The 24,341-nt window shown below is 38.2% G+C and overlaps 1 protein-coding gene across 4 annotated transcripts; it reads left to right on the top strand.

Annotated features, from left to right (window-relative positions):
- The first annotated feature begins 236 nt into the window (after nt 1-236).
- Nucleotides 237-22,417, top strand: LOC134540583 (protein Spindly). Of its 4 annotated transcripts, none has more exons than XM_063383407.1 (9): nt 237-429; nt 3,197-3,268; nt 6,063-6,248; nt 6,795-6,938; nt 14,321-14,500; nt 17,202-17,411; nt 18,567-18,665; nt 21,376-21,670; nt 21,762-22,417. In XM_063383407.1, exons 2-9 carry the CDS (start codon nt 3,206-3,208, stop codon nt 22,001-22,003), a joined length of 1,419 nt encoding a protein of 472 aa, XP_063239477.1. In that variant the 5' UTR covers nt 237-429; nt 3,197-3,205; the 3' UTR covers nt 22,004-22,417. The 4 variants fall into 4 exon arrangements, with proteins under 4 accessions (XP_063239477.1, XP_063239478.1, XP_063239479.1 ...); XM_063383408.1 differs by having other exon boundaries at nt 254-362; XM_063383409.1 differs by having other exon boundaries at nt 254-429; nt 6,066-6,248.
- Nucleotides 22,418-24,341: the final 1,924 nt, after the last annotated feature.

Here is a 24,341-nt window from a genome sequence, read left to right as displayed (position 1 = left end):
CCCTTCCAGTTTTAATAGAGAATTTTTCTCTTAATTAAATTTTTGATTTATTTAATTTTCTTACGTAGAAGTGTTGTTTTTTTTTTTTTTGAGCACTTTTAGTCAAACGTAACCGTGTACAGAAAATACAAGCCGGCAGATTTATTCAAACAATTACTATTTTATCTCATAGATAGAGAATGGTGGCACTTAGCTTGTAAAAATTGGTTCTATGAAACGATTTCGTTTATCATTTGTTTTATTCCAACGATTGTATGCTCGTTGCCCGCTATTTATTTTCGGTTTGAACTAGAAGTTTAATTTTATTAGGAGAAGTCTTCGTGGGATCTGAAATAACATCGATTACGCATACTGGGCTAATTGCAAGTGTTTCTAAAGGCTTTTTCAGTTACTAATTGTATTTTTTATTTTCAGTAATTTGGTATTGAGGTAGGTACCTGAAATTTTATCTGACGTTTTAGTGATGTTTCAATGAATCGTTTATTTCCTAAGAGTGGCAATCGCATAATCAAACCGACCTTTAAAACTGTGTTAGAGTATTTAAATGTCACCAACCAAACCAACTTTTCAAAAATACTTTACAAGCTTTTAAATGTGTCAAACCTACCAACGGTTCAGACAGTTTTAAAGGTTATTTAGCCTCGATTTACAATGACACGGAAACGTTCACGTAAACATGATGGATCTCACGGAACATAGTTTCTACAATAGCACGGAGATGGACCCCTTCTACAATGTCACGGAAAAGGAAATAATCATGTTAACTTCAGACGATCGCTCTGAACATTTCAATATATGTTATGCTGCTTCCACAATGGACAAAAAGTAAGAAATGGCAACCAATGAGGTTTCATTTCCAGGTTACAAAATATTACTTTATTTAATTAAAAATATATATAATTATTATGGTTCGAGATCTTAGCACGGGCAGAATCCACAATTAAAATAAAAATTAATCACAAAGTAATAATAGAACAATAGGGTAAAATTCTCGCGTCGCGGCTTTTACGTTAATAAGATAATAAAATTCAGAAAATACTTTTTTGAACACTTAATATTTTCCTCGCTTTACTCTGAATACAGCGTTTCTAAATCGCTACTGGTTTATGAGAAATCACTATTTATTGGTTTCATTACCATACCTGTGCATTGATGCTGCCATTTTTTGCTTTCCTATGTGGATCAGTGGATCCAAATATTGAGAATGGTTGATTAGGTTAGCTTCATTAAAAATACTTTACAACATTGTGGACTTTTATTTAGGTTAGTAGAGCTACATTAAAAATACTGTTAAAGGTGATACTCTCTTGTAGCGGCTTTTCCGTGAATAAAATAATAAAATTCTTTGTTATTAATTTCTGGAAAATCTGCAACGTAATAAAATTACCAACAATAGATATTCTTGTACTTGAAACAATTTTTAACGTATTTAGAAGATTAAACACATGGCTATTACTACAGCCAAGACTCAGCTTTTATTGGTAGCATGAAGCAACATTGTCGAGCTAATCCGTACAAGTACATCTCCGTCTGCGTGCCTTTGTAAAATATCTGTTCTGTGAGATTCATCTTTGTTTACGTGTCATTGTAGAATAGGCCTAACTAACCTAACTTTATCAGGAGTTCAGTTTACTGGTAAATTACATTTTTCTTGGAGAGCGAAATAGGTCCTTTACATTTTTGAATTCCTCCATTACAGTTTTGTCACATTTATGCTGAAATCACTATAGTGCAACTGACGCAATGTGTAAGACATGATGCGACAACAGAATATTGTGCTGTTGTGAACGTGCTATTCTTCATGCTATTACACATGCAACAAACATACAACAGCCAGCAATGCTTGCAGTTATTTGTAATCCACGTGTTCATAATAAAATAAAATATAACATTCAATTGTTAAAATTATCGTTCTTGAACATTTTTTTACGAAATTTCACAAATAAATGTATTAAACAATGAATAATTTAATTGATAAATTTTTCCAGATTGTACCTCTCAAAACATGATGGTTTTTGTACATATTTTTTTCTGTATTTAATAACAAGAAACCTTTTATAGTTAATCAATTTTTGTTCGACAGAGGGGTAAAAACCACATGCTCATAATCAGTGGTTCCGCTGGGCCATTTACTTTCGCGGGGATTTACCATTGGGACATGTGGATAAGTAATAGCATTTCAGAAACATGTGAAATTTAACTATTTAAAAAAGCATTTTTAAGCCCACCTGAAACTTGAGTTTTGAACTTGATTTTGCCAAATTTGTTTGCGATATTTTGATCCTGTAGGTGCATCTGTAACAAAGGGCCGATGTAGGACCCCGCTGCAGTTTCTCAGTTTACTCTGTCCTGAAGCCGTCCTTGTTCACAATGTGATAATGTGCTGTCACATCACATCCTATATGTTGCGCCATTGCATTATTGTAATTCCGGCTGAAATTTCAGACAGTATATTTCAAAACATGACTAAACACATTCCCCAATTTTCGTTGACGAGTTTTGCCATCTCCATGTTGAGGTCGGAAACTTTTCAGACATCCCTCGTATGTGTCGACGGTGCAAATGCCAGGAAGGAGTGGTTAGGGATGCCACGGGACCGCAAAGGGTGCAGAGTCTGAAGCCCCGATCTATGTAACCTGGCTTGAATTTTTTCTTGCATCATAATTTTTTTTTCACCACATATTTGATAAATGTTATTTTCGAGCTTCAGTGACATTTATACTATTATCATTAAATATTTCGTAAACTTCTATTGAGGAAATTTTAGACTAAAAAAATATATGAGCATTTTTTAGGAAGAAATTTTAGGAAAAGCACTGAAATTATTGTAATGTCAAGACATTGAAATGACCAAATCTTCATGTGAGACCAAGCCTTAAAAGTTAAATGTTGTAATCTCTATGTTTCAGTGACCCCTTCTTTATTTTTATGTCTAATTCTACTGTCAAACAAAAATATCATTCTCAGTAGAATGGTTAACATTTAAACTAGTTTCTATTATCTCAAATGTTTATTGAGTACTCAATCAGAAATGAGTTAGTAATTTGGTGTTTTATGTTCCATTTCTAGTGCTGTTTTTATTCTACTAGGAACCACCATCAGTATGTCAATGCTAATGGATTTTATTTATTTGGAGCCCACTCATTTATTTAACATGCTATTTGCATCATCAATGCTCCGGAAATTTTTTTTCTAGGTGTTTAGCATGGAAGTTACGGATGAAGATTCAAACAGAAAGCAAGTAGAGAAGTTGACAGCTATCAATGAGGTTTTACATTTTTTTTTTCTTCTGTTTAGTTTCATTAGTTTTTGGTTTTAGTTACTGTATTGTGTTCTGTAGATTTTATTTTGTCTTTAGCATTGGACAAATCATTTTATACAAATTCATTGTGGCTATGACAAATAAACAATATCAAAATCGGTCGCTCAGTCTTTCAAGATACTAAATTTGGCCAAAAAAATTATTTGAAAGGTTTTTTATTTCAATAATTTATATAAACTATAAAAAAAATTCTAATTGTAAATAAAAAATCTCAACCTAATTTTACTAAATGAAGTTAAAACTATGCTACGCCTAGATTCCCGCGTATGTAGTAGCATTTTGGTTGCAAAACTGTGCTCTTAATAATACTGGCTGAATTTCCATTGTTGTCCTTCTAAAAGCAAAGCGGAAAGGGTTTGTGGAGAGAAGGGAAAGAGCAGGTGATTTGGACCAAGACACCCAGGTGCAGAATTGTTCCCTAGGCCGTAACTGGTTGAGAGGAACATTTTATTTTTTTGAGTGGGTAGGTTTCTGTCAACAGCAAGTAGAGGGATTATGCATAGCTGGATGTAAGAACGTGTGTGTGAGGTATGGATTAAAAGGTTATCAAGTAGCAAATGACAGTGATAAAGCTTCTTATTTTCTCTTCCCATATCCCTACCCTTCTTTTTTATTTTTTTGTTTGTTTTCCTCTCTCTACTTATGCTTTATTTTTACTATCCCTCCCTCTCTACTTGCTATCTCTTTCCCTGCTCTTTCCATTCTCCTTTTCTCTTTCACTCTTCTTCTTTTTCCTTATCTCTCCTTTAATTTCAATTTCATCTCAATATTACTCACACACTTTCCCCTCTACCTCTTTCTTCCTTGCCACTCCTCAGCTTACGAAAGTGATGAATGGTCACATTTCACACTAAGAAATAAATTTTACAAACCCAGGTGATTTTTTTATTTCAGCAAGTAATTATATTATAATAATTTAGGTTTTTTTTTTAAAGTCAAATCTACTAATTAATACTATTATTTAATATTTATTACTTAGTTTTTATTTCCAAGGTAATCTTCATTTTTAACATATTTGTGTTGAATTTGTGAAAAAAAAAATTATTTTGTCTTTTATTATTCTAAAATTTCCATGTAGTTACATAATACAAGTGTAAAGGCTCTCTAAAAAATTGAGAATCTGTTTACTTAATATCTGTCTCATCACACTCAATGGTCTGCCGACCCCTGTTTAGAGTATCTTTCATGCTCCTGGTGGCAGAGGTACCGGCTGTAGTGGGGTGTGTGGTGTGCTCATTGCGACAGAGGTACTGGCTGTAGTGGGGTGTGTGGTGTGCTCGTTGCGACAGCGGTACCGGCTGTAGTGGGGTGTGTGGTGTGCTAGTTGCGACTGCGGTACCGACCGTAGTGGGGTGTGTGGTGTGCTGGTTGCGACAGCGGTACAGGCTGTAGTGGGGTGACTGTTGTACTCGTTGCGACAGCGGAACTGGCTGTAGTGGGGTTTTTGTTGTACTCGTTGCGACAGCGGTACCGGCTGTAGTGGGGTGTGTGGTGTGCTAGTTGCGACAGCGGTACCGGCTGTAGTGGGGTTTGTGGTGAGCTCGTTGTGACAGCGGTACCGGCTGTAGTGGGGTATGTGGATTGCTCGTTGTGACAGCGGTATCGGCTGTAGTGGGGTGTGTGGTGTGCTTGTTGCGACAGCGGTACCGGCTGTAGTGGGGTGTGTGGTGTGCTCGTTGCGACAGCGGTACCGGCTGTAGTGGGGTGTTTGGTGTGCTCGTTGCGACAGAGGTACCGGCTGTAGTGGGGTGTGTGGTGTGCTTGTTGCGACAGCGGTACCGGCTGTAGTGGGGTGTTTGGTGTGCTCGTTGCGACAGCGGTACCGGCTGTAGTGGGGTGTGTGGTGTGCTCGTTGCGACAGCGGTACCGGCTGTAGTGGGGTGTGTGGTGTGCTCGTTGCGACAGCGGTACCGGCTGTAGTGGGGTGTGTGGTGTGCTCGTTGCGACAGCGGTACCGGCTGTAGTGGGGTGTGTGGTGTGCTCGTTGCGACAGCGGTACCGGCTGTAGTGGGGTGTTTGGTGTGCTCGTTGCGACAGCGGTACCGGCTGTAGTGGGGGGTGTGGTGTGCTCGTTGCGACAGCGGTACCGGCTGTAGTGGGGTGTTTGGTGTGCTTGTTGCGACAGAGGTACCGGCTGTAGTGGGGTGTGTGGTGTGCTCGTTGCGACAGCGGTACCGGCTGTAGTGGGGTGTTTGGTGTGCTTGTTGCGACAGCGGTACCGGCTGTAGTGGGGTGTGTGGTGTGCTTGTTGCGACAGAGGTACCGGCTGTAGTGGGGTGTGTGGTGTGCTTGTTGCGACAGCGGTACCGGCTGTAGTGGGGTGTGTGGTGTGCTCGTTGCGACAGCGGTACCGGCTGTAGTGGGGTGTGTGGTGTGCTCGTTGCGACAGCGGTACCGGCTGTAGTGGGGTGTGTGGTGTGCTCGTTGCGACAGCGGTACCGGCTGTAGTGGGGTGTGTGGTGTGCTTGTTGCGACAGAGGTACCGGCTGTAGTGGGGTGTGTGGTGTGCTTGTTGCGACAGCGGTACCGGCTGTAGTGGGGTGTGTGGTGTGCTCGTTGCGACAGCGGTACCGGCTGTAGTGGGGTGTGTGGTGTGCTCGTTGCGACAGCGGTACCGGCTGTAGTGGGGTGTGTGGTGTGCTCGTTGCGACAGCGGTACCGGCTGTAGTGGGGTGTGTGGTGTGCTCGTTGCGACAGCGGTACCGGCTGTAGTGGGGTGCGTATGTGCTCGTTGCGACAGCGGTACCGGCAGGAGGTCCACGAGCTGAAGCTGCGGCTGGGCAATGCTGAGGCCATGGAGCGGGAGGCGTCCCAGCAGGTGGAGGCCCTCCAGGCGGAACTGGCCCGCGAGAAGTCCCGGGAGGACCGCCTCTCGGCCCGGCGCAGCAGGGATGCCGATCTCCTCGACAGGGAGTGGACGGAAAAGGTTTGACTTTCGAGGGGGAAATATAGGAAAATTCAAAAACTATATTTTTAAAATTAAATAATGATGTCCACGTTCTAGGGTAGTTGGGAAAAAGGTCATAGAAATTGGAAAATGTTTGGAATGTCATGTAATCTACTTTAAGTTTATATCCTGGAACAGTCAGGACAATTTTAGTTTGATTGTGCTCTAGTTTACACACATAGCACTATAAAATTGCATATGCAATGTCATTTTTGAAATAAAGTGTGTGCAGAGATAACTAGGCCATCCAGGTGGCTAGTGGAGGCTGGATTCTCCCTGATTCTTTAAGAAAATTCCCAAAAAAATTGGTCTGAGAAAATCTGTAATTTAATTTACCATATAACCAGTTGCTTTGGCCTGCTATGGCACAACCTCTTGAGTTTACACTTACTAGACGTCTCTGCAGAGGCACATTCTTCTAGTGTTTGGTAATCAGAGAATGTCTTCTGTGTACTTGTGCAGTGATTAACTACGAAATATACTACCAAAATTTTTTTTCACTTAAATATTTTTTTTTTTTTTCAGTTGGAGCTAGTGGAACATAATTTCTTGGGGGAAAAATTTGTGTATGAAGATAAAATCAGAAAACTAGAAGAGAAAATTGTTGAATTGGAAAATGTGTCTGTTCTGGACAGTACTGAAACTGTTATTGAGTTGAAAAACTTTAAGGTATGTTTATGATCTTATTCTGGGCAATTTTAGCTTCAAATTGTACTGTAGATAATTATTTTATTTTTTATAAATAAGTGTTAATTTTGAGTGTTTTATATTTGTCTAAGAGAAGTGTTCTTTTAGTCATCCACAAAATTATATTTAATTACGGGTAATTCATTTTAGATTTACAAATACTTGTAATTAATACAAAACAAATGTGTATTTTATTAGGGAAAACTTATGTAGATAAACTAACGTTAAATAATTTTAGAGCACTTTTACACTTCACAGTTAAATTAGTTTAAGTGAATTAGTTAGTTAGCTACATTTGAAAACATTTACTTGATTGGGAAGAAAGTGATCATCAGGTTACATGAGATTTGATTGTTTTCAACTGGAATCAGTTTTAGAGTTTATTACGCTGTATCTTTAATTGTATTCTCAGCATTATCATAACACTTATTCTGTAACAATTATTCTGTATTGCTATTAACTTACCCAGTGCAAATCAGTTTTAACGTGTTGAGTTTTCTGTTGCTGTACAACTCGTGTCCAACCATCATTTTAGGTTTAGATATGTCGTTCTGAAGTACAAATAGCATCGCAAAACATGTTTACCTAGTTTGAATGAGAAATAACCCGTATTGTCGGAACATAATTGGAATTCACGTCACCGGTTGCTGAGCTACAAATGTTCCAATGAAGTAGTTTGTATTGTCTTGTAAGGTAAGTGCACCGGTACTCGTCACTGCTCCAATGGTCGTCACTAGCAACTTAAAATGTAAATAATAGAGAAGTAGCTCAATATATCGCCAACTTAAATATTGACAAAAATTTGGTCGACGTTCTAGCTGAAATTACCACAATAGTTTTCGGAACAAACACTATTTTCAATCAAAAAAAGTCCGTGCATCAAAAGTTCGTAGAGCAGTGAAGATAAATAGGGGAATTCCTATACTAAAACACTAAGGACGTTAGTGCACATTTTTACTTCTAATTCTGTAATTTTTCATGTTTATTCGTGATGTTTTGTGCTGAATGTGTTAGTTAAATGTTCTTGAAGAGGTGAAAGTGTTTATTTAAAAAAATTCGTTTTCTTTGTATGATTTAGTTAGGGTGACGAAAACTGGATCAATAAAAACCTTGTATTGCTAGTGTTCGTCATACCTGACGAGCACTGGTACATTTTATATTTTATTTAAAGTTGTGCTAAGTTACACCCTAAAGTTCTTAAATAATATTGGTTCTTTGTTGTTAATAGACAAAGTACGTTATTATGATCAGATCCAGTAGTCGTCACCTATGACGACTTCCGATGCATGTGTATGACGACTTCTGGGTCGGAAATTACTTTACTTTATTGATTGCAAAAATTGTGTAGGCATTGTTGTTTACATTAATTTAGGGGTTATTCGATATATATTTTGACATTAATAAGTAAACTAAACATTGTAATGTGTCTCGTTCTTTAATTACAGGGCAAAATGCCAAAACGGAAAATACTGTTGTATGAAGAGTCAGCCATGGAAGCTGCTCTTAAAGATGTAGCGAATGGTATGAGTATAAAATGAGCAGCGGAAAAAAATAGTGTGCCAAGGAACACATTGTCCGATAAACACAAAGGCAAATCGCCCTTGGGTAGGAAGATGGGCGGGCCCCGATTCATTTTTATATTTTACTTGTGATACCGCATAACATGCTATGTTATGTTGCAGCAACAAATTGAGTCGTATTGCGTACGTGTACAGTATGACGTCGCGTAAATAATAATAAATAAATAGAATATAAACAATTAACAATATTTGATAATTAAACAGTTTTTGTTAACCAAGAAACAATTAAATCTCATTAGAGCGGCTTTATTATATCTCTTTTAAGATAAGAACAAAAAAACGTGAAAATACGCGATAGTGAAAAACAAAAACATACATATTTCTAATTTGTAAAAAAATACTTTGTTACGTTGTTTCTGTTCCAATCTCAAACTTTGTCTACACACATAATACCTTTAATAAACAGTAAAAAAAACTTAGACGAGGAATTTCCAAATTATACTTTATTAATAAACAAACATCGTTCTTTGTATCGTAAATTCATTGAATATGCGCGCGCATGCGTAAAATATACGAGAAATGCGAGTAACAAAATGCAGCCGTGTGTAACGTTTCGTTACTCGTTACTAGACGGCACACCCGTTACTCAGTAACGAATACATTCGGTTTGCTACAGCTCTATGTGCTGTCCCTCTTTGTTCCGTGAGTGCTGTAAGTAAATTCAAAATTTAATGAGGATTATTCATTATATTACTGAACGATCTTTATGAAATGCCATTTTGATGTTTAAAATATAGTACCAAATAAAATTTGAAGCCCAAATAGTACAATACTATCATTCTGGCAGTGGCGTAGCGTGCCATCTCGGCGCCTGGGGCGGGAGACCCATTTTGCCGCCCCCATTCTATAGGTGCTTAGTTAAAATTAAATTTCACATGCAATGAGGTACCTTTTATTGAAGTTAAAATAGGATGAGTGGTTTTACAAGCGGATTCTACAGGCCTTATGAGCAGCGAAGTCAGAAATAACTTTGTCAAAATCAATATTAGCAGCCAATTCTTGTTCAATCGACAATATAGCCAAGTTTATAGTCTAGCGGAGCTCATAGTAGATCTGAGGTAATTGTGCCACTGCCCCGTTGACCCTTTAGACCCCTGGTGCGAAACTATAATTTGTGGATTTTTGGGATTTAAATTAACGGACTAATAAAACTGAAACTGGGATTTTACGTTCAGCGTGTTTCATCCAATCCCTGCCAGACCTAGAAGAAAAAAGGCGTCGACCGTTAGAAAATGATTTAACTGAGAAGGGCTTGTAAACCCATAATTTGTAATTTGCTAAATTTTTGGTATATTTATTTGCATGTTAAGGTGTGTCAATTTTTTGCTAGATTTCGCCTATGTTAATTAGTATTTACAGCGGTGATACGCCCGGTGCGTATCTATATTTGTATTTGTATTAATATGTTCTTATATATTTTTAATGCCTTTTTGGTAATTATATTTAATTTTTGGAGCTCCGAAGTATATGATCAAATTATAATTTTTTCGGGGAATTGTTAAAGTATTTTTTTAGTATTACTATATAGCTATTTTTTTATAAGTAGTAATAGGGTAGGTATTTTATGATGGATGCGCCGATTTGTGATGAAACGATTTTATGATATATATATATTTATTAAATGTTGTCATATAAATTTTGCATCTTTTTAACTTGCTGCCTCCTCTCACTGTTCGCAACCTTATTAGTATTTTTTAAGCCTGCTATTAGTTTGGGTTTTAATATTTTTTTGGGTTTACCTGCGCTCGCGGTACGGGGCAATATAGGAGTTTTACTGTGTCCCGGTTTGCGGAAGTTGTTTGGTTTGCCCTGGGTTAAGGTCAAACTTTACAGTACAATGCGTAGTACTAAATTCAATGAGTGCGAAAGAGAGGCATCGACACGGGCCGACGCGTGAAACAAAAGATTTTGTATGAGTAATTAACATAATAAGGAGTGCCGCTCAACTCGGCTCGCGCGCGCCGGGCGGCGCGGCGTGATGCGATGTTGCCGTTCGTATGTAAACAAACAAACGTTATAAAGAGCTCTGTCAGTGATTTCGCAGTTTTTCTTTTAAATAAATATTAAAAAATAGTTGGTGCGCAAAATGTTAGATAAAAATGGAACATTATAGTGTGTCTGACACATGTAATGAATGAATCATAGATCAGATCTCAACCCGCTTCACCGGCGACCCACCCCCGCGGGCTGCCGCCCGGGGCGGGCCGCCCCCTCCGCCCCACCCACGCTACGCCACTGCATTCTGGATCCATGAATTAAAACTAATGCAGCCGAAATCGCACATGACGACTACTGGCACAAACATGTGACGAACACTGGCAAACACGAAAATTTGCATGACGACTACTGGCTCGAAATCACACTTTTTTCAAAATTATAAATCTACAAAAATAATTTGTGTTTATCGAAGAGTGTTGGATAGCATTGTAGAGTAAAGTTTGAGGTTAAAAACAAACATGTAGGGGCAGTAATACACCTACAAGGTTATGTACACAATTTTTTTTTTATAAAACTCTTCTTAGCATGACGACTACTGGTACATCTACCTTAACTATGGCCTTACTTCTTGAAATCTAACAAATTCTGTTTTCAGCGGAAGACATAAGTACCATACTTACCTAAATAAAATGCTGTGGTTTTTACCAAAACTGTGGAACTTAAGGTGGGGGTCGTATTATAATCGCAAACTTGTATCTTGCTGTTGGAAGCGGAACGGCTTAGTTGAAGAAACTGCCGGCTCTGTGTCTTAAATACGTCACTTATGCCACTTTAGACCACTGTTAATCACCACTGAACCTCCACTACACGCAATGCCTGTGAATTGCATCACTTAAGCCACTTCGATCCGAGAGCCTCCTGAACCTCTGCACAGGCGTGACGGATGAGAGATGTAGAATGAAAGAGATGGTGGGCCCTGTGTTTGTCACGGGGTTCTCTGCTTCCCTTCTCTGTAGCCGCTGGTGAAGGCCCCAATCCCCCCCCCCCCTCCAGACGACTATCTAATATCACCATGTTCTTTGCTTTCTGAATAGCCTGCTTTTAGAACTACTGCCATAAAACACAATTTTTTTTAAAATCTAAGGGCGCGATTCATAGTCGAAGGCTTGTTTGGCAAATAAGTTGGTACTTTATAAAGTAGTGCTTATTCTTCAAGTAGTACTATTTCCAGCAATCGATTCATAAACCTATACTTGACGAAGTAATACTTGAACAAGAACTACTTATATTGGCCATGCTGTACTTGATGAAGTATCTCAAAAAGTAAAGGACAAATTTTGTGTCAACGTAGCGCAAGCAAATATACTGCTGTAAATACATAGTTTACCTGTTTGAAAATAAAAATGCCCATGTTTTAAACCGTATATGTGATTAAAATAATGAAATTAATACGTAAGATGATATTTATACTTTATTTGATAGTGAACTTGAATAACATAAATGTGAACATGTATTAAAAACGGATTTACAACTACATAAATATGTTTTGAATGTTTGTGTTGTTAAATTATGTTGGCCATCTTGTGTCTGTGATCTATAAGCGGGTGAAGTTAACCACGTGGTAGCGAAACAACACGCTAGCTGCAGAAGAGGTTATGTACGTAGCCTGTATTGTTTACAAAACTAAGCTGCAACAATCTGTTTCGTTTCTTTCCCCAAATTGAATTTGATTACTCTCTCAATTTTAATTTAATATCTCTCTCAATTTTAATTTAATATATGGAAAAATTAACGGGAATTAATACCTTATATAACATATTCCTTAAAACAAACAAATCTGTACCAGTACTTGAGTCACCTAGATAGCTGACTTCATGAAGTATTGTTTATATCAATGAATAAGCATGACTTATTTGATTATGAATACTTGTGAAACAAGGCTAACTTATTTCATGACTGTGAATTTGTATTGAGCAGTACTTATTTGACACAGTGCTTCGTGAAGTATTACTTGAAGTAGTCCCAATAAAGCAGTGCTCTTTTTGTTCACTATGAATTTAATGCCATACTTAAGCAAGCATATAAGCAGTACTTTTTTTAAGTATTGCTTATATCACCACTATGTATTCCGCCCTAAGTGCGTCTTGGTGTTTCAAAAGAGACCATGTAAATCACTCCACCGACAAAAGTGGCACCAGAAAGGGTCTAATAAATATGGACTAAATTTCATTTTTGATAATGATTCATAAAACTTATAATACCTACCCTCATATCTTATTAGATGTATTTAACAATTAACTTTGTTATAAAAAATTGCAACTTTTTTATAAGAATATTGATGTTCATACTGTTACGAACGTTAGCAAGGCCGCGTCACGCGCAGGTGCCCGCCGTAACATGAGATGTGCCGTGCGCACCTGGGTCGCCGCTTTATCTCCCTCCAGCCCTCCGTACTCCCCGCGCGACGTCCTGCCTTTGACACGTAACTGACACCGGACAGCTGGGAGTTGCGCGAGCTGCCGACACGTGTTTTCGAGAGATTTCTGCCGTCGGGACGGCTCGCGATGTCGCGACAGGCCCCGGCCGCTCTCGTGACTTCTGGAATTTCGCTGGCGCCTATATATAGGTCCGAGGACGTCAGGGGAGAGTGAGTTCGGAGTGTTCAGTCGGGAGTTCTCCCGCGGGTGAGTTTCCGGGCGATAGTGCCGCGGTTGCGGCAGAGTGGCGAAGTCCTTGGACGAAGGTTCCAGGGCAGGTAGTGAGAGAGTTCAGTGGAGTCGGGAGTTTCCCGCGGCGGAGTTTCCGGGCGATAGAGTCGCGGGCGCGGCGGAGTCCCGAGCGAAGTTGCGAGCGAGGCGTCGAGTGGGATCTCGGCGAAGGGTGTGACGGCGGCGGCGGAGTGTGGCGACGAAGTCCCGCGGCGGAGACCCACGAGGGGTGCTGCGGCGAGAGTTGCGCCAGAGGTGCGGCCCAGCAAGGTGTGCGGAACGAGTGACTGGGGAATTGATATTTCTTTAAGTGTAATTAATTATTTTCCAATTTAGAAGATTATTTGTAAGTGACAAGTAGTGGTAATAAATAATACTGTGTAGTGTAATAAAATCTTTAATTGGGCTATCCTTTACGAACCCGCGGTAAATCGTAACAATACACACAATCCCCGAAGTAAAAAATGACATGTCCACATAAATATTTAGTACAATCATATTCCAGAAAGGTCAAATTTGCTGGTAGCAAACTTTACAAAAGTTTATTAGAAAATCTTAAAGAAATGATTATGACAAATATAAAAAATTTTAAGGTGAAATTTAAATATTAAAGAATATTTGCTATTGAACCTGTTATACATTGGATGAATTTTATTTTATAAATGCTAGCCTTTAACATTTGTATAGTATATTCTTAAAAATCTTATATCATTTACTTATAAGTGTAACAGAATGAGACATTATTGGTTATATAGTTATACTTTCTTTCTTGAAAATTATTATGTTTATTAATATGTAGTAGTTTAATATTGCTGAACTAATTTATTTTATTCTGTCAATTTGAGATGTTTTTGTGTGTAGGTATGTAATTAATATTAAGTTAATTTTATTGTGTTAAAAGAAAATAATATTTTACGTGTCTTATATATATTTATTACCATGTCCTGTTATTTATCCTCATGTGGAATTTACAAAATTGAAAATTATTTTAAAAAATGGTGGTTACCATATTCCAGTCTTATACTACCTTTCTCTCCAGTACTTATTTATTTTAACATTCTTCTTGTGACTTCTTTATGTACATGCATATTTTGTCAACATTTTAGCATGTTTTGTTAACTATTTTGAATGTTTTCAGAGTGAAAACCAAAAGCTAATAGAACTGGTTCATGAGTTTGAGGCGAAACTGGCCAAAGAGATGTGCCGGACCGCCAGTTTGGAGTCGGTGGTCAAAGATCTGTCTCAGGAGTTGGAAGTCGCCAAGAACAACTTGGAGCAGAAAAAAGCAGAACTGGATTCTGCCCAAGAAATAATTGAAGTAACTAAACTTAAACTTTCTAAACTCTTCTAGACTACTACATTAGCTCATTTTCATCGGATTACAAGAAAAATCTGGTTGTTTTGTAGTTACATCCTAGAAAAAAATTATTTTAAAGAAACACAAATTGTAATGTATACATAGTGGAATATCATTATAATTTGTTGTAGATTAAAAATCAACTTATAAAAATGTAATAACTTAACAGAGGTTGTAAAGCTAAACCTAGTCAGGAGTGTATTTGTGTTAGGGAGGCAAGATGATAAGAGCGACGCTCACTAGTGTATTTGTGTTAGGGAGGCAGGATGATAAGAGCGACGCTCACTAGTACTTCTAGTGTGGTATTGCCTCTACCAGCAAGTCTTGGATATCGCGACTATGATTTTTGAGTGGTAACCATAACATATGGTGTATAAATGAAGATAATGTTTCAATGCAAATCCCTTGAGTTCGGTTTTCACTCTTATGAAAATACACTACTTACATGCCTTCAGGGTATTCTCAAATGCGTTTGATAAACAGACGCCACTCTGATATCTGGATCAGTTTTCAAATCAAATTGCATTGTTTATTCTGAAGCTCTTCACACCCTTATTTGTGCCTGGGTGGGCAGGGGCCTTAAGCAAAGGTACTGCTTGACATACCATGTTTGGTCTAGTGCTGGTGGACCAAAGGTCTTGGTTTCAATACCTGGTCTGGTTGGGGATTTTTAACTTGTGGACTGGATGTCATGTTACCCTCCACCTGCATACCGCCGTATGTAGCTGCAAACCATCGTTATGGCCCGAAATGCCTCATGTATTGCAACATTGTACTCATGTATAGTTGTAAAAAATATTTTTCTATGTGAGTCCACAAGCGATGAGATGGCACTGGGACGAGTTAATCATCAGTTGTCTTGGAAGCAATGACAATGGCAAAGGGCAATACTGTCAGCAGGCCCAAAAGCATCATCGAAGCCAGCCAATAGGAACCCTTTATCAAGCCTGTGACCATATTCGGGGTAGGGGTACTACAAGTGCTATGGTAGACTTTATGCGGCACAGAGATCACTAGATACTAGGAGTGGCCAGTGAAAAGGGGCCACCCCTGAAAAACGTGACTCCCGCAGTAGAAAGATACTAGAGAGGTGACTGGGTTAGCGTGCAGATGATGATTGGCAACCGTCGTGTATAGACCCTGTAGCAGTGGTACGTAGTTGAGTTGCCATAAACAAAAGACACATGTCAACTGGTTTGCTTTTCCATTCACCCACGTACCAAAGGAAGCTTGACTGTTCCACTCGACAGTTTTACAAGCATTCACCATACCACCACACCTTCACAGTAACACCCTGCCATCATAAACCATGCCATCGTCTAAAGTTCTTCGGGCTTGATTTCGAGTCATGAAGGCCTTGTAGTCAAAGTACCGTAGGGCAAGTCGAGACGGTGACATCATCAGAGTGCAACGAAAAGCGTAATGCTCTAGAGAGTGACAAAAATCTCTATGCATCACAGTTAGTGATCAAATTACTTGCGGAAAAAACAGCAGCAGCAGTGCTCGGTGGTGTGTTTGCACACTTGATGGTATGCACACTTGCATACTTGCTCGCTCACATACTTCTGCACTCGCATGTACGCTTCTATACAGAATGGCTAGCAACAGGGAAAACCTAGGAGAGTCAGAGAATTTTCAGCAATAGTGAAAAGGCAGGGAAAAACAGAAGAATTTATTAGGTGGTCAGGGAATATTTTTAATTTTTATTTTTAATGACTATTTTCAATTAGGAGGTTAATGATATAGGTACTTAATACTTATACAGATACATATTTGACTTGTACTGGTTCCATGTACACATTCTTTGCTTCCCCTTTCCCAACCTGGATCCAAGTGTTGCAAAAGGTTTTACTCTCATTTTTTGCTCATAAGTACCTATATCAGCACTTTGACCACGCACGTTGACTTAAGTTCTATCGACAGTAGTGTGATAAAATAATTGACTTAAGTTCTATTGACAGTAGTGTGATAAAATAATTTATAATTGCCATCTGCAATGTTGAAGTGTGGTATGCCTACATGTCGCGATTTTGAAGTTGAATTTTTAATAGTTTTTGGCGCCTTAATAATATCAGGGGTCAGGGAAATTTTTTATTTTTTTTTCCAAATCTATAAACGTCAGTTTGGGATTATTCATCACAGATTTGCTAGCCACCTTGTCTGCGAGTATTCAATATTTGTGAATAATTTAATGTTCAATATCCATCATTAATTTAATATTCAATTCAACATTAAAAAGTGAAAAAGTCTTTCAAATTCTTTTTTTACCAATTCAGTGGCCTACACTATATCATATTCAATTCAACCAAATATAATTATTTAAAGAAAAAAAGTGAAACGTGTATGATGCTAAGATGAATTATTCAGAATTGTATTTCTTCTTATAATAAATTATATATCAATATTTATGGTTTAAAATTTACTGGTTAAAAAATTGCATTGGCAGTTTTTTTTTTTTTAAATTTTCTTGTTTTTTACACCTCTTAAGTTATGGGTCTCAGTATATTACTCCCGTTTTTATTTTACTGTATTTTGGATCATTTTTACTTGAGCTCAGTATGTTTGAATTGGGTTGGAAAGATATCAGATGTTTGTGAGTGTTGTGGAGAGAGAGAGAGAGAGAGAGAGAGACAGGACGGTATCGGCGGTGGCTCGGCTCCAGGACCTCCGGGCGGAGGCGACGCGGTTGCGGCTGGAGGCGGAGAGTCTGCGGGCGGAGGGCGCGTCGCACGCCCGCCGGGGCAACTCCCTGTTCGCGGAGGTGGAGGACCGCCGCAAGGCCATGCAGGCCCACCTGGACTCGGCCCGGGCCAAGCTCAGGAGGTGCAGGACGGCCTTGAAGAGCAGGGACGCCGAGATCTCCAAGCTCAGGGTGCGTCTCGCCCTCTCCGTCCGGCCGGAGGTGGTGGTACATGGACACGATAGAATTACCCCTTTTTTTTTTTTTACACTATTCAAGCTGGTGTCTGAAAACGTAAAATCTGGGAAATTTTTTTTTTTTTTTTCCTCAGAGAACTGTGATATTATATGATCTTAACATGAAATACTCTGATATACACACGTAATTATTAGAGAGACAAGCTTTCATGGTTTTAATTTTTGTCCAGTTCCGTTTTTTTTTAAAAACGGATGTGTTGTGAGACTTACTCCACTAATTTTGGCAAACAATAAGAGTTGCACAACAATTTTTATTGAATAAATGCAGCATATAAATGTTTATAAAAGAGGCAGAAAATTCAGTAGATTCAAACATACAGTTCTGGTACAAGCCAGAAGAAACAAAGGTAAATTATTATAAGCCTGCACAGTACGAATACTAGCTTCTTTTTCAGCACGGCCCTTACAAAACCATAGCAGGATACAATTACTGACCCCTCATAGCGAGGCTTTTTTGGACATCAGGAAAAAAAATCATGTAGCGTGACCTCATATTTTACCAGTCACAAAAATTACCACCCAATATGGACGCATAGAAACAGCCACCCGACACCTTCCAAAAATTTTTCTTACAGCTACTGAATTTTCTGTCTCTTTCTTTCTCTCATCTCATTACGCAACAAGCCAAACTATTGAATCAGCTTTCAGGCTAAGAATTACGGTGAAAACAAAGTCCTGTACAAAGGAAAATTACGTTTAAACTGTCATTTATGAACAAAGCAGAAAGAAGCAATCCTTAAAAAATAAATGAAAGCCTACAAAAAAGTGAATTCAGAAACAAACAGGTATTTATAATGATCATAAATTGTACAGCAAACACAAGAATGCTTCTTAAAAGAAATAAAAATATCAGAAAAACTAACCATACTACGAATGTAAGAGATCATACTAAATCATTGTTTAAAGATTTTATCATGTAGCAAGTGGGGAGGTAATAAGCCTGGGCTGTTACAAGCGGTTATTTCGGTTTTATCGAAATTCACCATATTAACTTGACCCTATATGTAGGTAATTTTTATTTTAATATATTTCTGTTTTTTTTTAATTCTTTCTTAGCAAATACATTTGTGTGTTTTTTTTTTTTTTACAGGCCGACAAAGCATATCTTGGCTTCGAATTCAAGTCTCTGGCAAAAGAATGCAGGCTCACAGATTCACAGTGGCATAGCTCCTACACTCAACGAATCCAGGTTGGAATATTGTAATCATCTCTGCCTTATTAAATGTTATGGTTTTGAACACATTCAATTTTTCTTTAAATTTTTAAACTTTGGTGTCACCAGGATGTGTGTGGATGACCATGATTGGACGAGGGTCTGGCCAACCCGGATGTATTTTAATTAGTGATGGGTCGATTCCGATTCCGGAATCGGTCGGTTCCACCGATTCCAGTATAATCGTGGGATTCAGAATACAATGGTTTTGGAATCGACCATGACCGATTCCTGCATTGTTTTTAAGTTTGCAAAATACATCTCCCACGCAACGTAAGAAAATATTAAAATGCATGCAAATATAATTTTTAAACTACATAATACAATCTTTTTTTACGTTACTGATTTACGAATTACGGTGATTAACGTATTTATTTACTTGCACCGCCATTTTCCCTACAGTACAAATGCAGTATCTACTTTCCCGCTTTAAGCGAAAACATTTTTCGGAAATTACGTTGCAGCAGCACTGCATTTAATAGTAAACCTTCAAAAATAATTAGACAAAACCATAAATGTTACAAGAAAATTATGTAAATGTAAACGGCAAGTAAAATAATGTAAACGTTAACTATTTGATCATGGCAGCTACATTTGCCATTGTAAACAACCTAATTTTTTTTTTTTTGTTTGTGCTACCTGCCATGGTAAACCATACGGCCATGAACCAAATCTTTGGTGACGTGAACGTGAAAATTAAGATGTTTCACATCTCTGCACTTTAAACTTTAAAGAATTAAAATGAAATAATTTTTGAATGAGATTTTACCCAAATTCACAGTGGATTATTGCGACCATATTAAAATAAGTGTAAAAGCAACATAACCAAATTGCTGTAATTCGGCGTTCTTGTGCGTGTTCAGCGATGCTCATTTTACATTAGATATATTTTGGAAAGGCAGTTGGCTAATCTGAATTTCCAAACATTGCTGCTGAAACGTTCGTAAAGTTTTATTACCAAACATAAACAATCTTTTGAAAGTAGTTGTGTTAGTTTTACAGAATTGTTTCCGATAAATTTCTGAGATAAATTAAATGTTCACACGCGATTATTTGAAGAGTTTAAATATTTTATGTAAGAAAATCTCACCATAAAATGTGGAAATTTTGAGATGCTAAAACATGCACAGAACTTTCTTACTCAAGAACCTAAAATTTATTTTCTCTTTACGGTTGTGAAGAACTGCAAGACTGGATGGATTTATTCTTTTCACCAAGTGAGATAATTAAGTTCTAGGTAATATATTAAAACGTAAGCATCTCTGACATTTTATTTTAGTGTGGTGCATATTTGTTTCTTGTCATTTCCATCATAATGAGATAATAAAATTTTATTTTTACATTTCCCACTTTTTATTTTTTTTTTGCCCTGGTCCCTTGAAATATGTATAATCGAGGTTATATTGTCATTTTATTTGGATCATTATTTAGTTGTGCTTGAAAATAAAATTCTTAACCTAACCGTACAAACCTCTTTTTTTTTTTTTACAATTAATTAATGTAAGGTATCTAAAGTTGTTTAAGTTATAACATTCACGTCATAAGACATCTTTGATTATTGGCAGTGTTTGAACACGTGTTTTGTCTAACTATATGCTAGGTTAAAAGTCCAAATTGTGCTAGAAATTCAAGGTAGTGTAACTTGATGGTAATGAATATACTTTTTAACATTATATAAGCTGTATATAATGTTAATTTCTGCACAGAAAATGAAAAATAACGCAATTACATTTTTAAAATCATAAACAACCTTTTTTTTTCTGAGTATATTACTCTGTTGAACATTGTCAGATAAAAATTAAGGAATCGGAATCGGATTCGAAGAATCGACCCTTTAATTTAAGAATCGAAAATGGAATCGGAATCGGTATATTTTAGGAATCGGCCCAACACTAATTTTAATAGTAGGTGCAACAACCTTGTTTGGCTGATTCTTGGATGGTGACTGTTCATGATTATGGCAACCCTACTAACATTATAAATGCATAAATGCAAAACTGTGTTTACCTGTTTGTCCTTCTTTCACTCAGCAACGGATATAAATGATATTTTGCATGTAGTTAGTTAATGGGCCGTAGAGTGACATATACTGCATGTAATTATGATATTCGATCCTTAAGGGAGTGAAAAACAAAAAGTCAATTCATTTTTTTATTAGAAAAAGAAGGAGGCAGGTCATAGACACACAAACAGTGAGTATGTGTCATTTCTCTATGTCGGCCACACGGTCATATAGTAAGGTCTGGCAAACCTCCTATCATTATCCTTGGCTAAACCCATCCGCTTAGTGAAGCTCCGCGACTTTAGTGAACTAGAGGCGGTAATAATAGTTCAGTTTAGAACTTGGTCGACAGCATTTTTTTTTTTTTTTTTTTTTTTTTTGTTGAGATGGTGTTTTAGAACTTAAGTCTTAACACCGTACAATGGCGTATTACGGGGTTCAGTTTTGAAATAAAGATAATGGAGATAGAATAAAGCAAGCTATGGTATGGTGTATGCTGGAAATTCTGTATTTCTTTCAGAAAATAAAAAAAAATTGTGTGTGTGTGTGAGTGTGTATTTAATAATCAGGTAAGTATTGTTCCAGATTGTTGCGGACACGCCGATAGCAGTTTGTTTCGCCCCTGTATTCGCCTGTGATGCCAGGAGCCCTCGACCTGAGGTGACGCCTGGTCTCTGGTCGCAGGAGCTGGAGCGGACGGTGCGGGAGCTGCGGGCGGGGGGCCAGCCCCCGGCGCCGGGCCGAGCGGGCGGCGACGACGACGGCGGGGACCTCGGCTGGGTGTCGCGGCTGCTGGCCGACAGGCGCTCGGAGGTGCGGCGGCTGGAGGAGGCCCTGGAGGAGAAGAGCGTGGCCTGCCTCATGGCGGCGGACTGCCTGAAGGAGGCCCGTCGCGACCTGCAGCTGGCCCGCGCCGAGAACCTCTCCGCCCGGGCCACCGTCATGGACCTGAGGATGGCGCTGCTCGCGGCCAACCCCAGTGAGCGTCCCTCTTTTCCCTGCAGCCCTCCCTTTGAAGGCCACCGAGGGAACAAGCTGGTGTCGTGTCACGACGTGTGTGTGTGTTTCAGACGTGGACATTGATGCAGACGTGGCCAGCACAAGTTTGCCGCCAGCGAGCGACGGACCACAGAGCGGCGACAAGGAGAACGTCGCCTGGCAACCGGCCGCTCGAGACGACGGGGAGAAACTCGCCCGCGCGTCACCTAGCAAAGTCGCTGCGACGGCCGCCAAACGCGAACTGAGCGATGTCACCAATAATGTCTTCGTTGCTAATCCCTGTGCTGATGAAATTAATTTCCCTGTAATATAAGAAACTGCGTTCAATTTTATATTTTTTGCTTTATTTCCTAGTATTTTTTTGTACTCGGCAATGATTATGTGAAACCAATTTGTTTTGTATATGTTATGTTATTTTGTGTTTGGTATTTGGGTATGATATTTTTGGTATAACCTGGCATCATATTCATAAACTCATTCTTACCTTTATCAATACTGACTTCAAGGAGTGAGTGAACAGCGTAGTAAGTCACTGAAATATTCCGGAGGACCTTAGGTCAAACATCCTGACTTATATTTTAAAAAGGTTTATAAATAATAATTCCATCAAAATGCTAGGTTGTGTTGTCATCGTAGGCCAGTAGCCATATTTTGTGTTGTTTCCGCCTGTAACCTCATTGTTAACAAAAAAGTAAAGCTGAATAAAAAAACACAGGTATCAATCTCATATTGGCTTCCTCTCCATTTCCTGCCGAAGTATGTTGTGTTGCTAACTTTGCATATTTTATCAACAAATTTAAAATTAAAACACTCTAGTTATTGTATATACTTTTAAAAATTGTTATTCAAAAAGTACATGCTGAAGCATGGTTTATCGTAAAATATTAACTCTTGTTAGAGATCTCTTTATTTAACCGTGATTTAATAGTATTATGTGTCAGAACGTTTATAACTTCTCTTCTTGATAAATTTAATAGCTTTTTTTTAGTGTTTAAAAAAAATATATATACGTATATATGAGAAAATGAAAATTGAGATGTAGTTTCCCATCTGGGGCAGCGTCTGCATGGATGGAACAGGCTGGACACTCAAGCAGCCTGCTGTCGTACTTGAGGAACAAACCTGTCGTTCCAGCCACCCGAGAGACTGCGTAAAGTGAGATGGGGTGTGGATTAGTGGCGGGATGAAATGTTGGTGGGAAACAGGAGTACCCTGAGAGCAATATCCGTCACATTTCCCACTTGCGAAAATCTGGGTTTGACCGAGCCAGGAATCAAACCCCGGTCACATTTGTGGGAGGCGAGTGTTCTAACCGCTGAACCACCGCAACTCTTCTTTAAAAGGAAATATATGTTATGTACCAATCTTAATCATACTTTAAAAAAAGTAATTGGTAGGGACAAGATTATGTGGTGAATTTCAATGAAACTGAAATAACACCGCTAAGCATTTCAATACACCAACACCAAAAAGCAAGTTTATACATTATTAGTAGGGCTGATCGGTTGACCGAATTTTCGGTTCGGTTCGGTCATTTTAGTAAAAACCGAAGCCGAACCGAATTCCCAGAAAAAACCGATGATTCGGTTTTTATTAGGGCATTAAAAACTAACTTCAAGTATCTACCAAATAATGTATTTAACATTCATATTGGATAAGAAACGTACCGCTTGCATAATACATCAAAACACATTTAAGACGCATGCTAAGTTTTTCACTATAAAACGTTTAAATCATCTATTCTCTTAATGTTCGCCATTTTAACCATGGGATAGTAAAGTCTAAGCGTTTCTTACAGTTCACTATTTCCTATGTTTAACGTCGGAAGTTTCTGTCGGAATACTACTATTTTCTCTTAAATATATGGTTTTTTCTTATTTAAAGGATATATCACTTCCGTTACTAAAATAATATTTATTTAATTCCGGTTCGTAAGCTAAAACGGTAGAAGTTTCGTAGCATTGCTTAGTTCCGTTCGTATTCTGCAGGGCGCTCACGACGCATGGCGTCACTCGGTTCTATTTTCACATCACAGAATGCGCTATACGTGCGCTAGGATCGATTAGTTGCCTTCCAAGTTCCGTTCCAAATGGCAGTTGGAGAATGAATGTGCATGTCGTCAGACCCTTTAGATGTAGTTTGTTTACTATTCGCGCGTGATTATTGCGGCTTTGCGTCGTTATAGTCTAGAGTATTTGATTTCTCGTAAAATAAAAATTCTTTTTTGCCACTACGTCTTGGTAATTGGAGGCAACTATGAACATCTGTGACGAAGGAATTAAAAATAATACCGCCCGTGTTCCGCAAAGATGATGATGTTACGCACGTGACGGAAAAAAAATCCTAGTAAATACCGCATACTAAATATGAATACTTTACTTGTGTATTTTGAAAATATGGTCATTATGATTCATTCTGCCTTTAATGCACTGGTAGGTTAAGACGTTTTCTTGGTTAAGACGTTTGTTTATGTTGGCTTGTCCATTAACTCCCGGCATAGAGGCTACAGTAGGAAGTTTTTATTTGTATATTGATTTTAATCACATTATTGCTATTGAATTTTATTCCAGTACATTTCATAAATTCAAGCTGGCAACAAGGTTAATGTAATACTAATTATTAATGTTCTAAACTGTTTTGTTCTGTTCCTT

The sequence above is a fragment of the Bacillus rossius genome, chromosome 17 (assembly GCF_032445375.1).
Source record: "Bacillus rossius redtenbacheri isolate Brsri chromosome 17, Brsri_v3, whole genome shotgun sequence".
NCBI lineage: Eukaryota > Metazoa > Arthropoda > Insecta > Phasmatodea > Bacillidae > Bacillus > Bacillus rossius.
The sequence above is the reverse complement of the archived record's forward strand: the minus strand, read 5'-3'. Positions and strand labels throughout refer to the sequence as shown.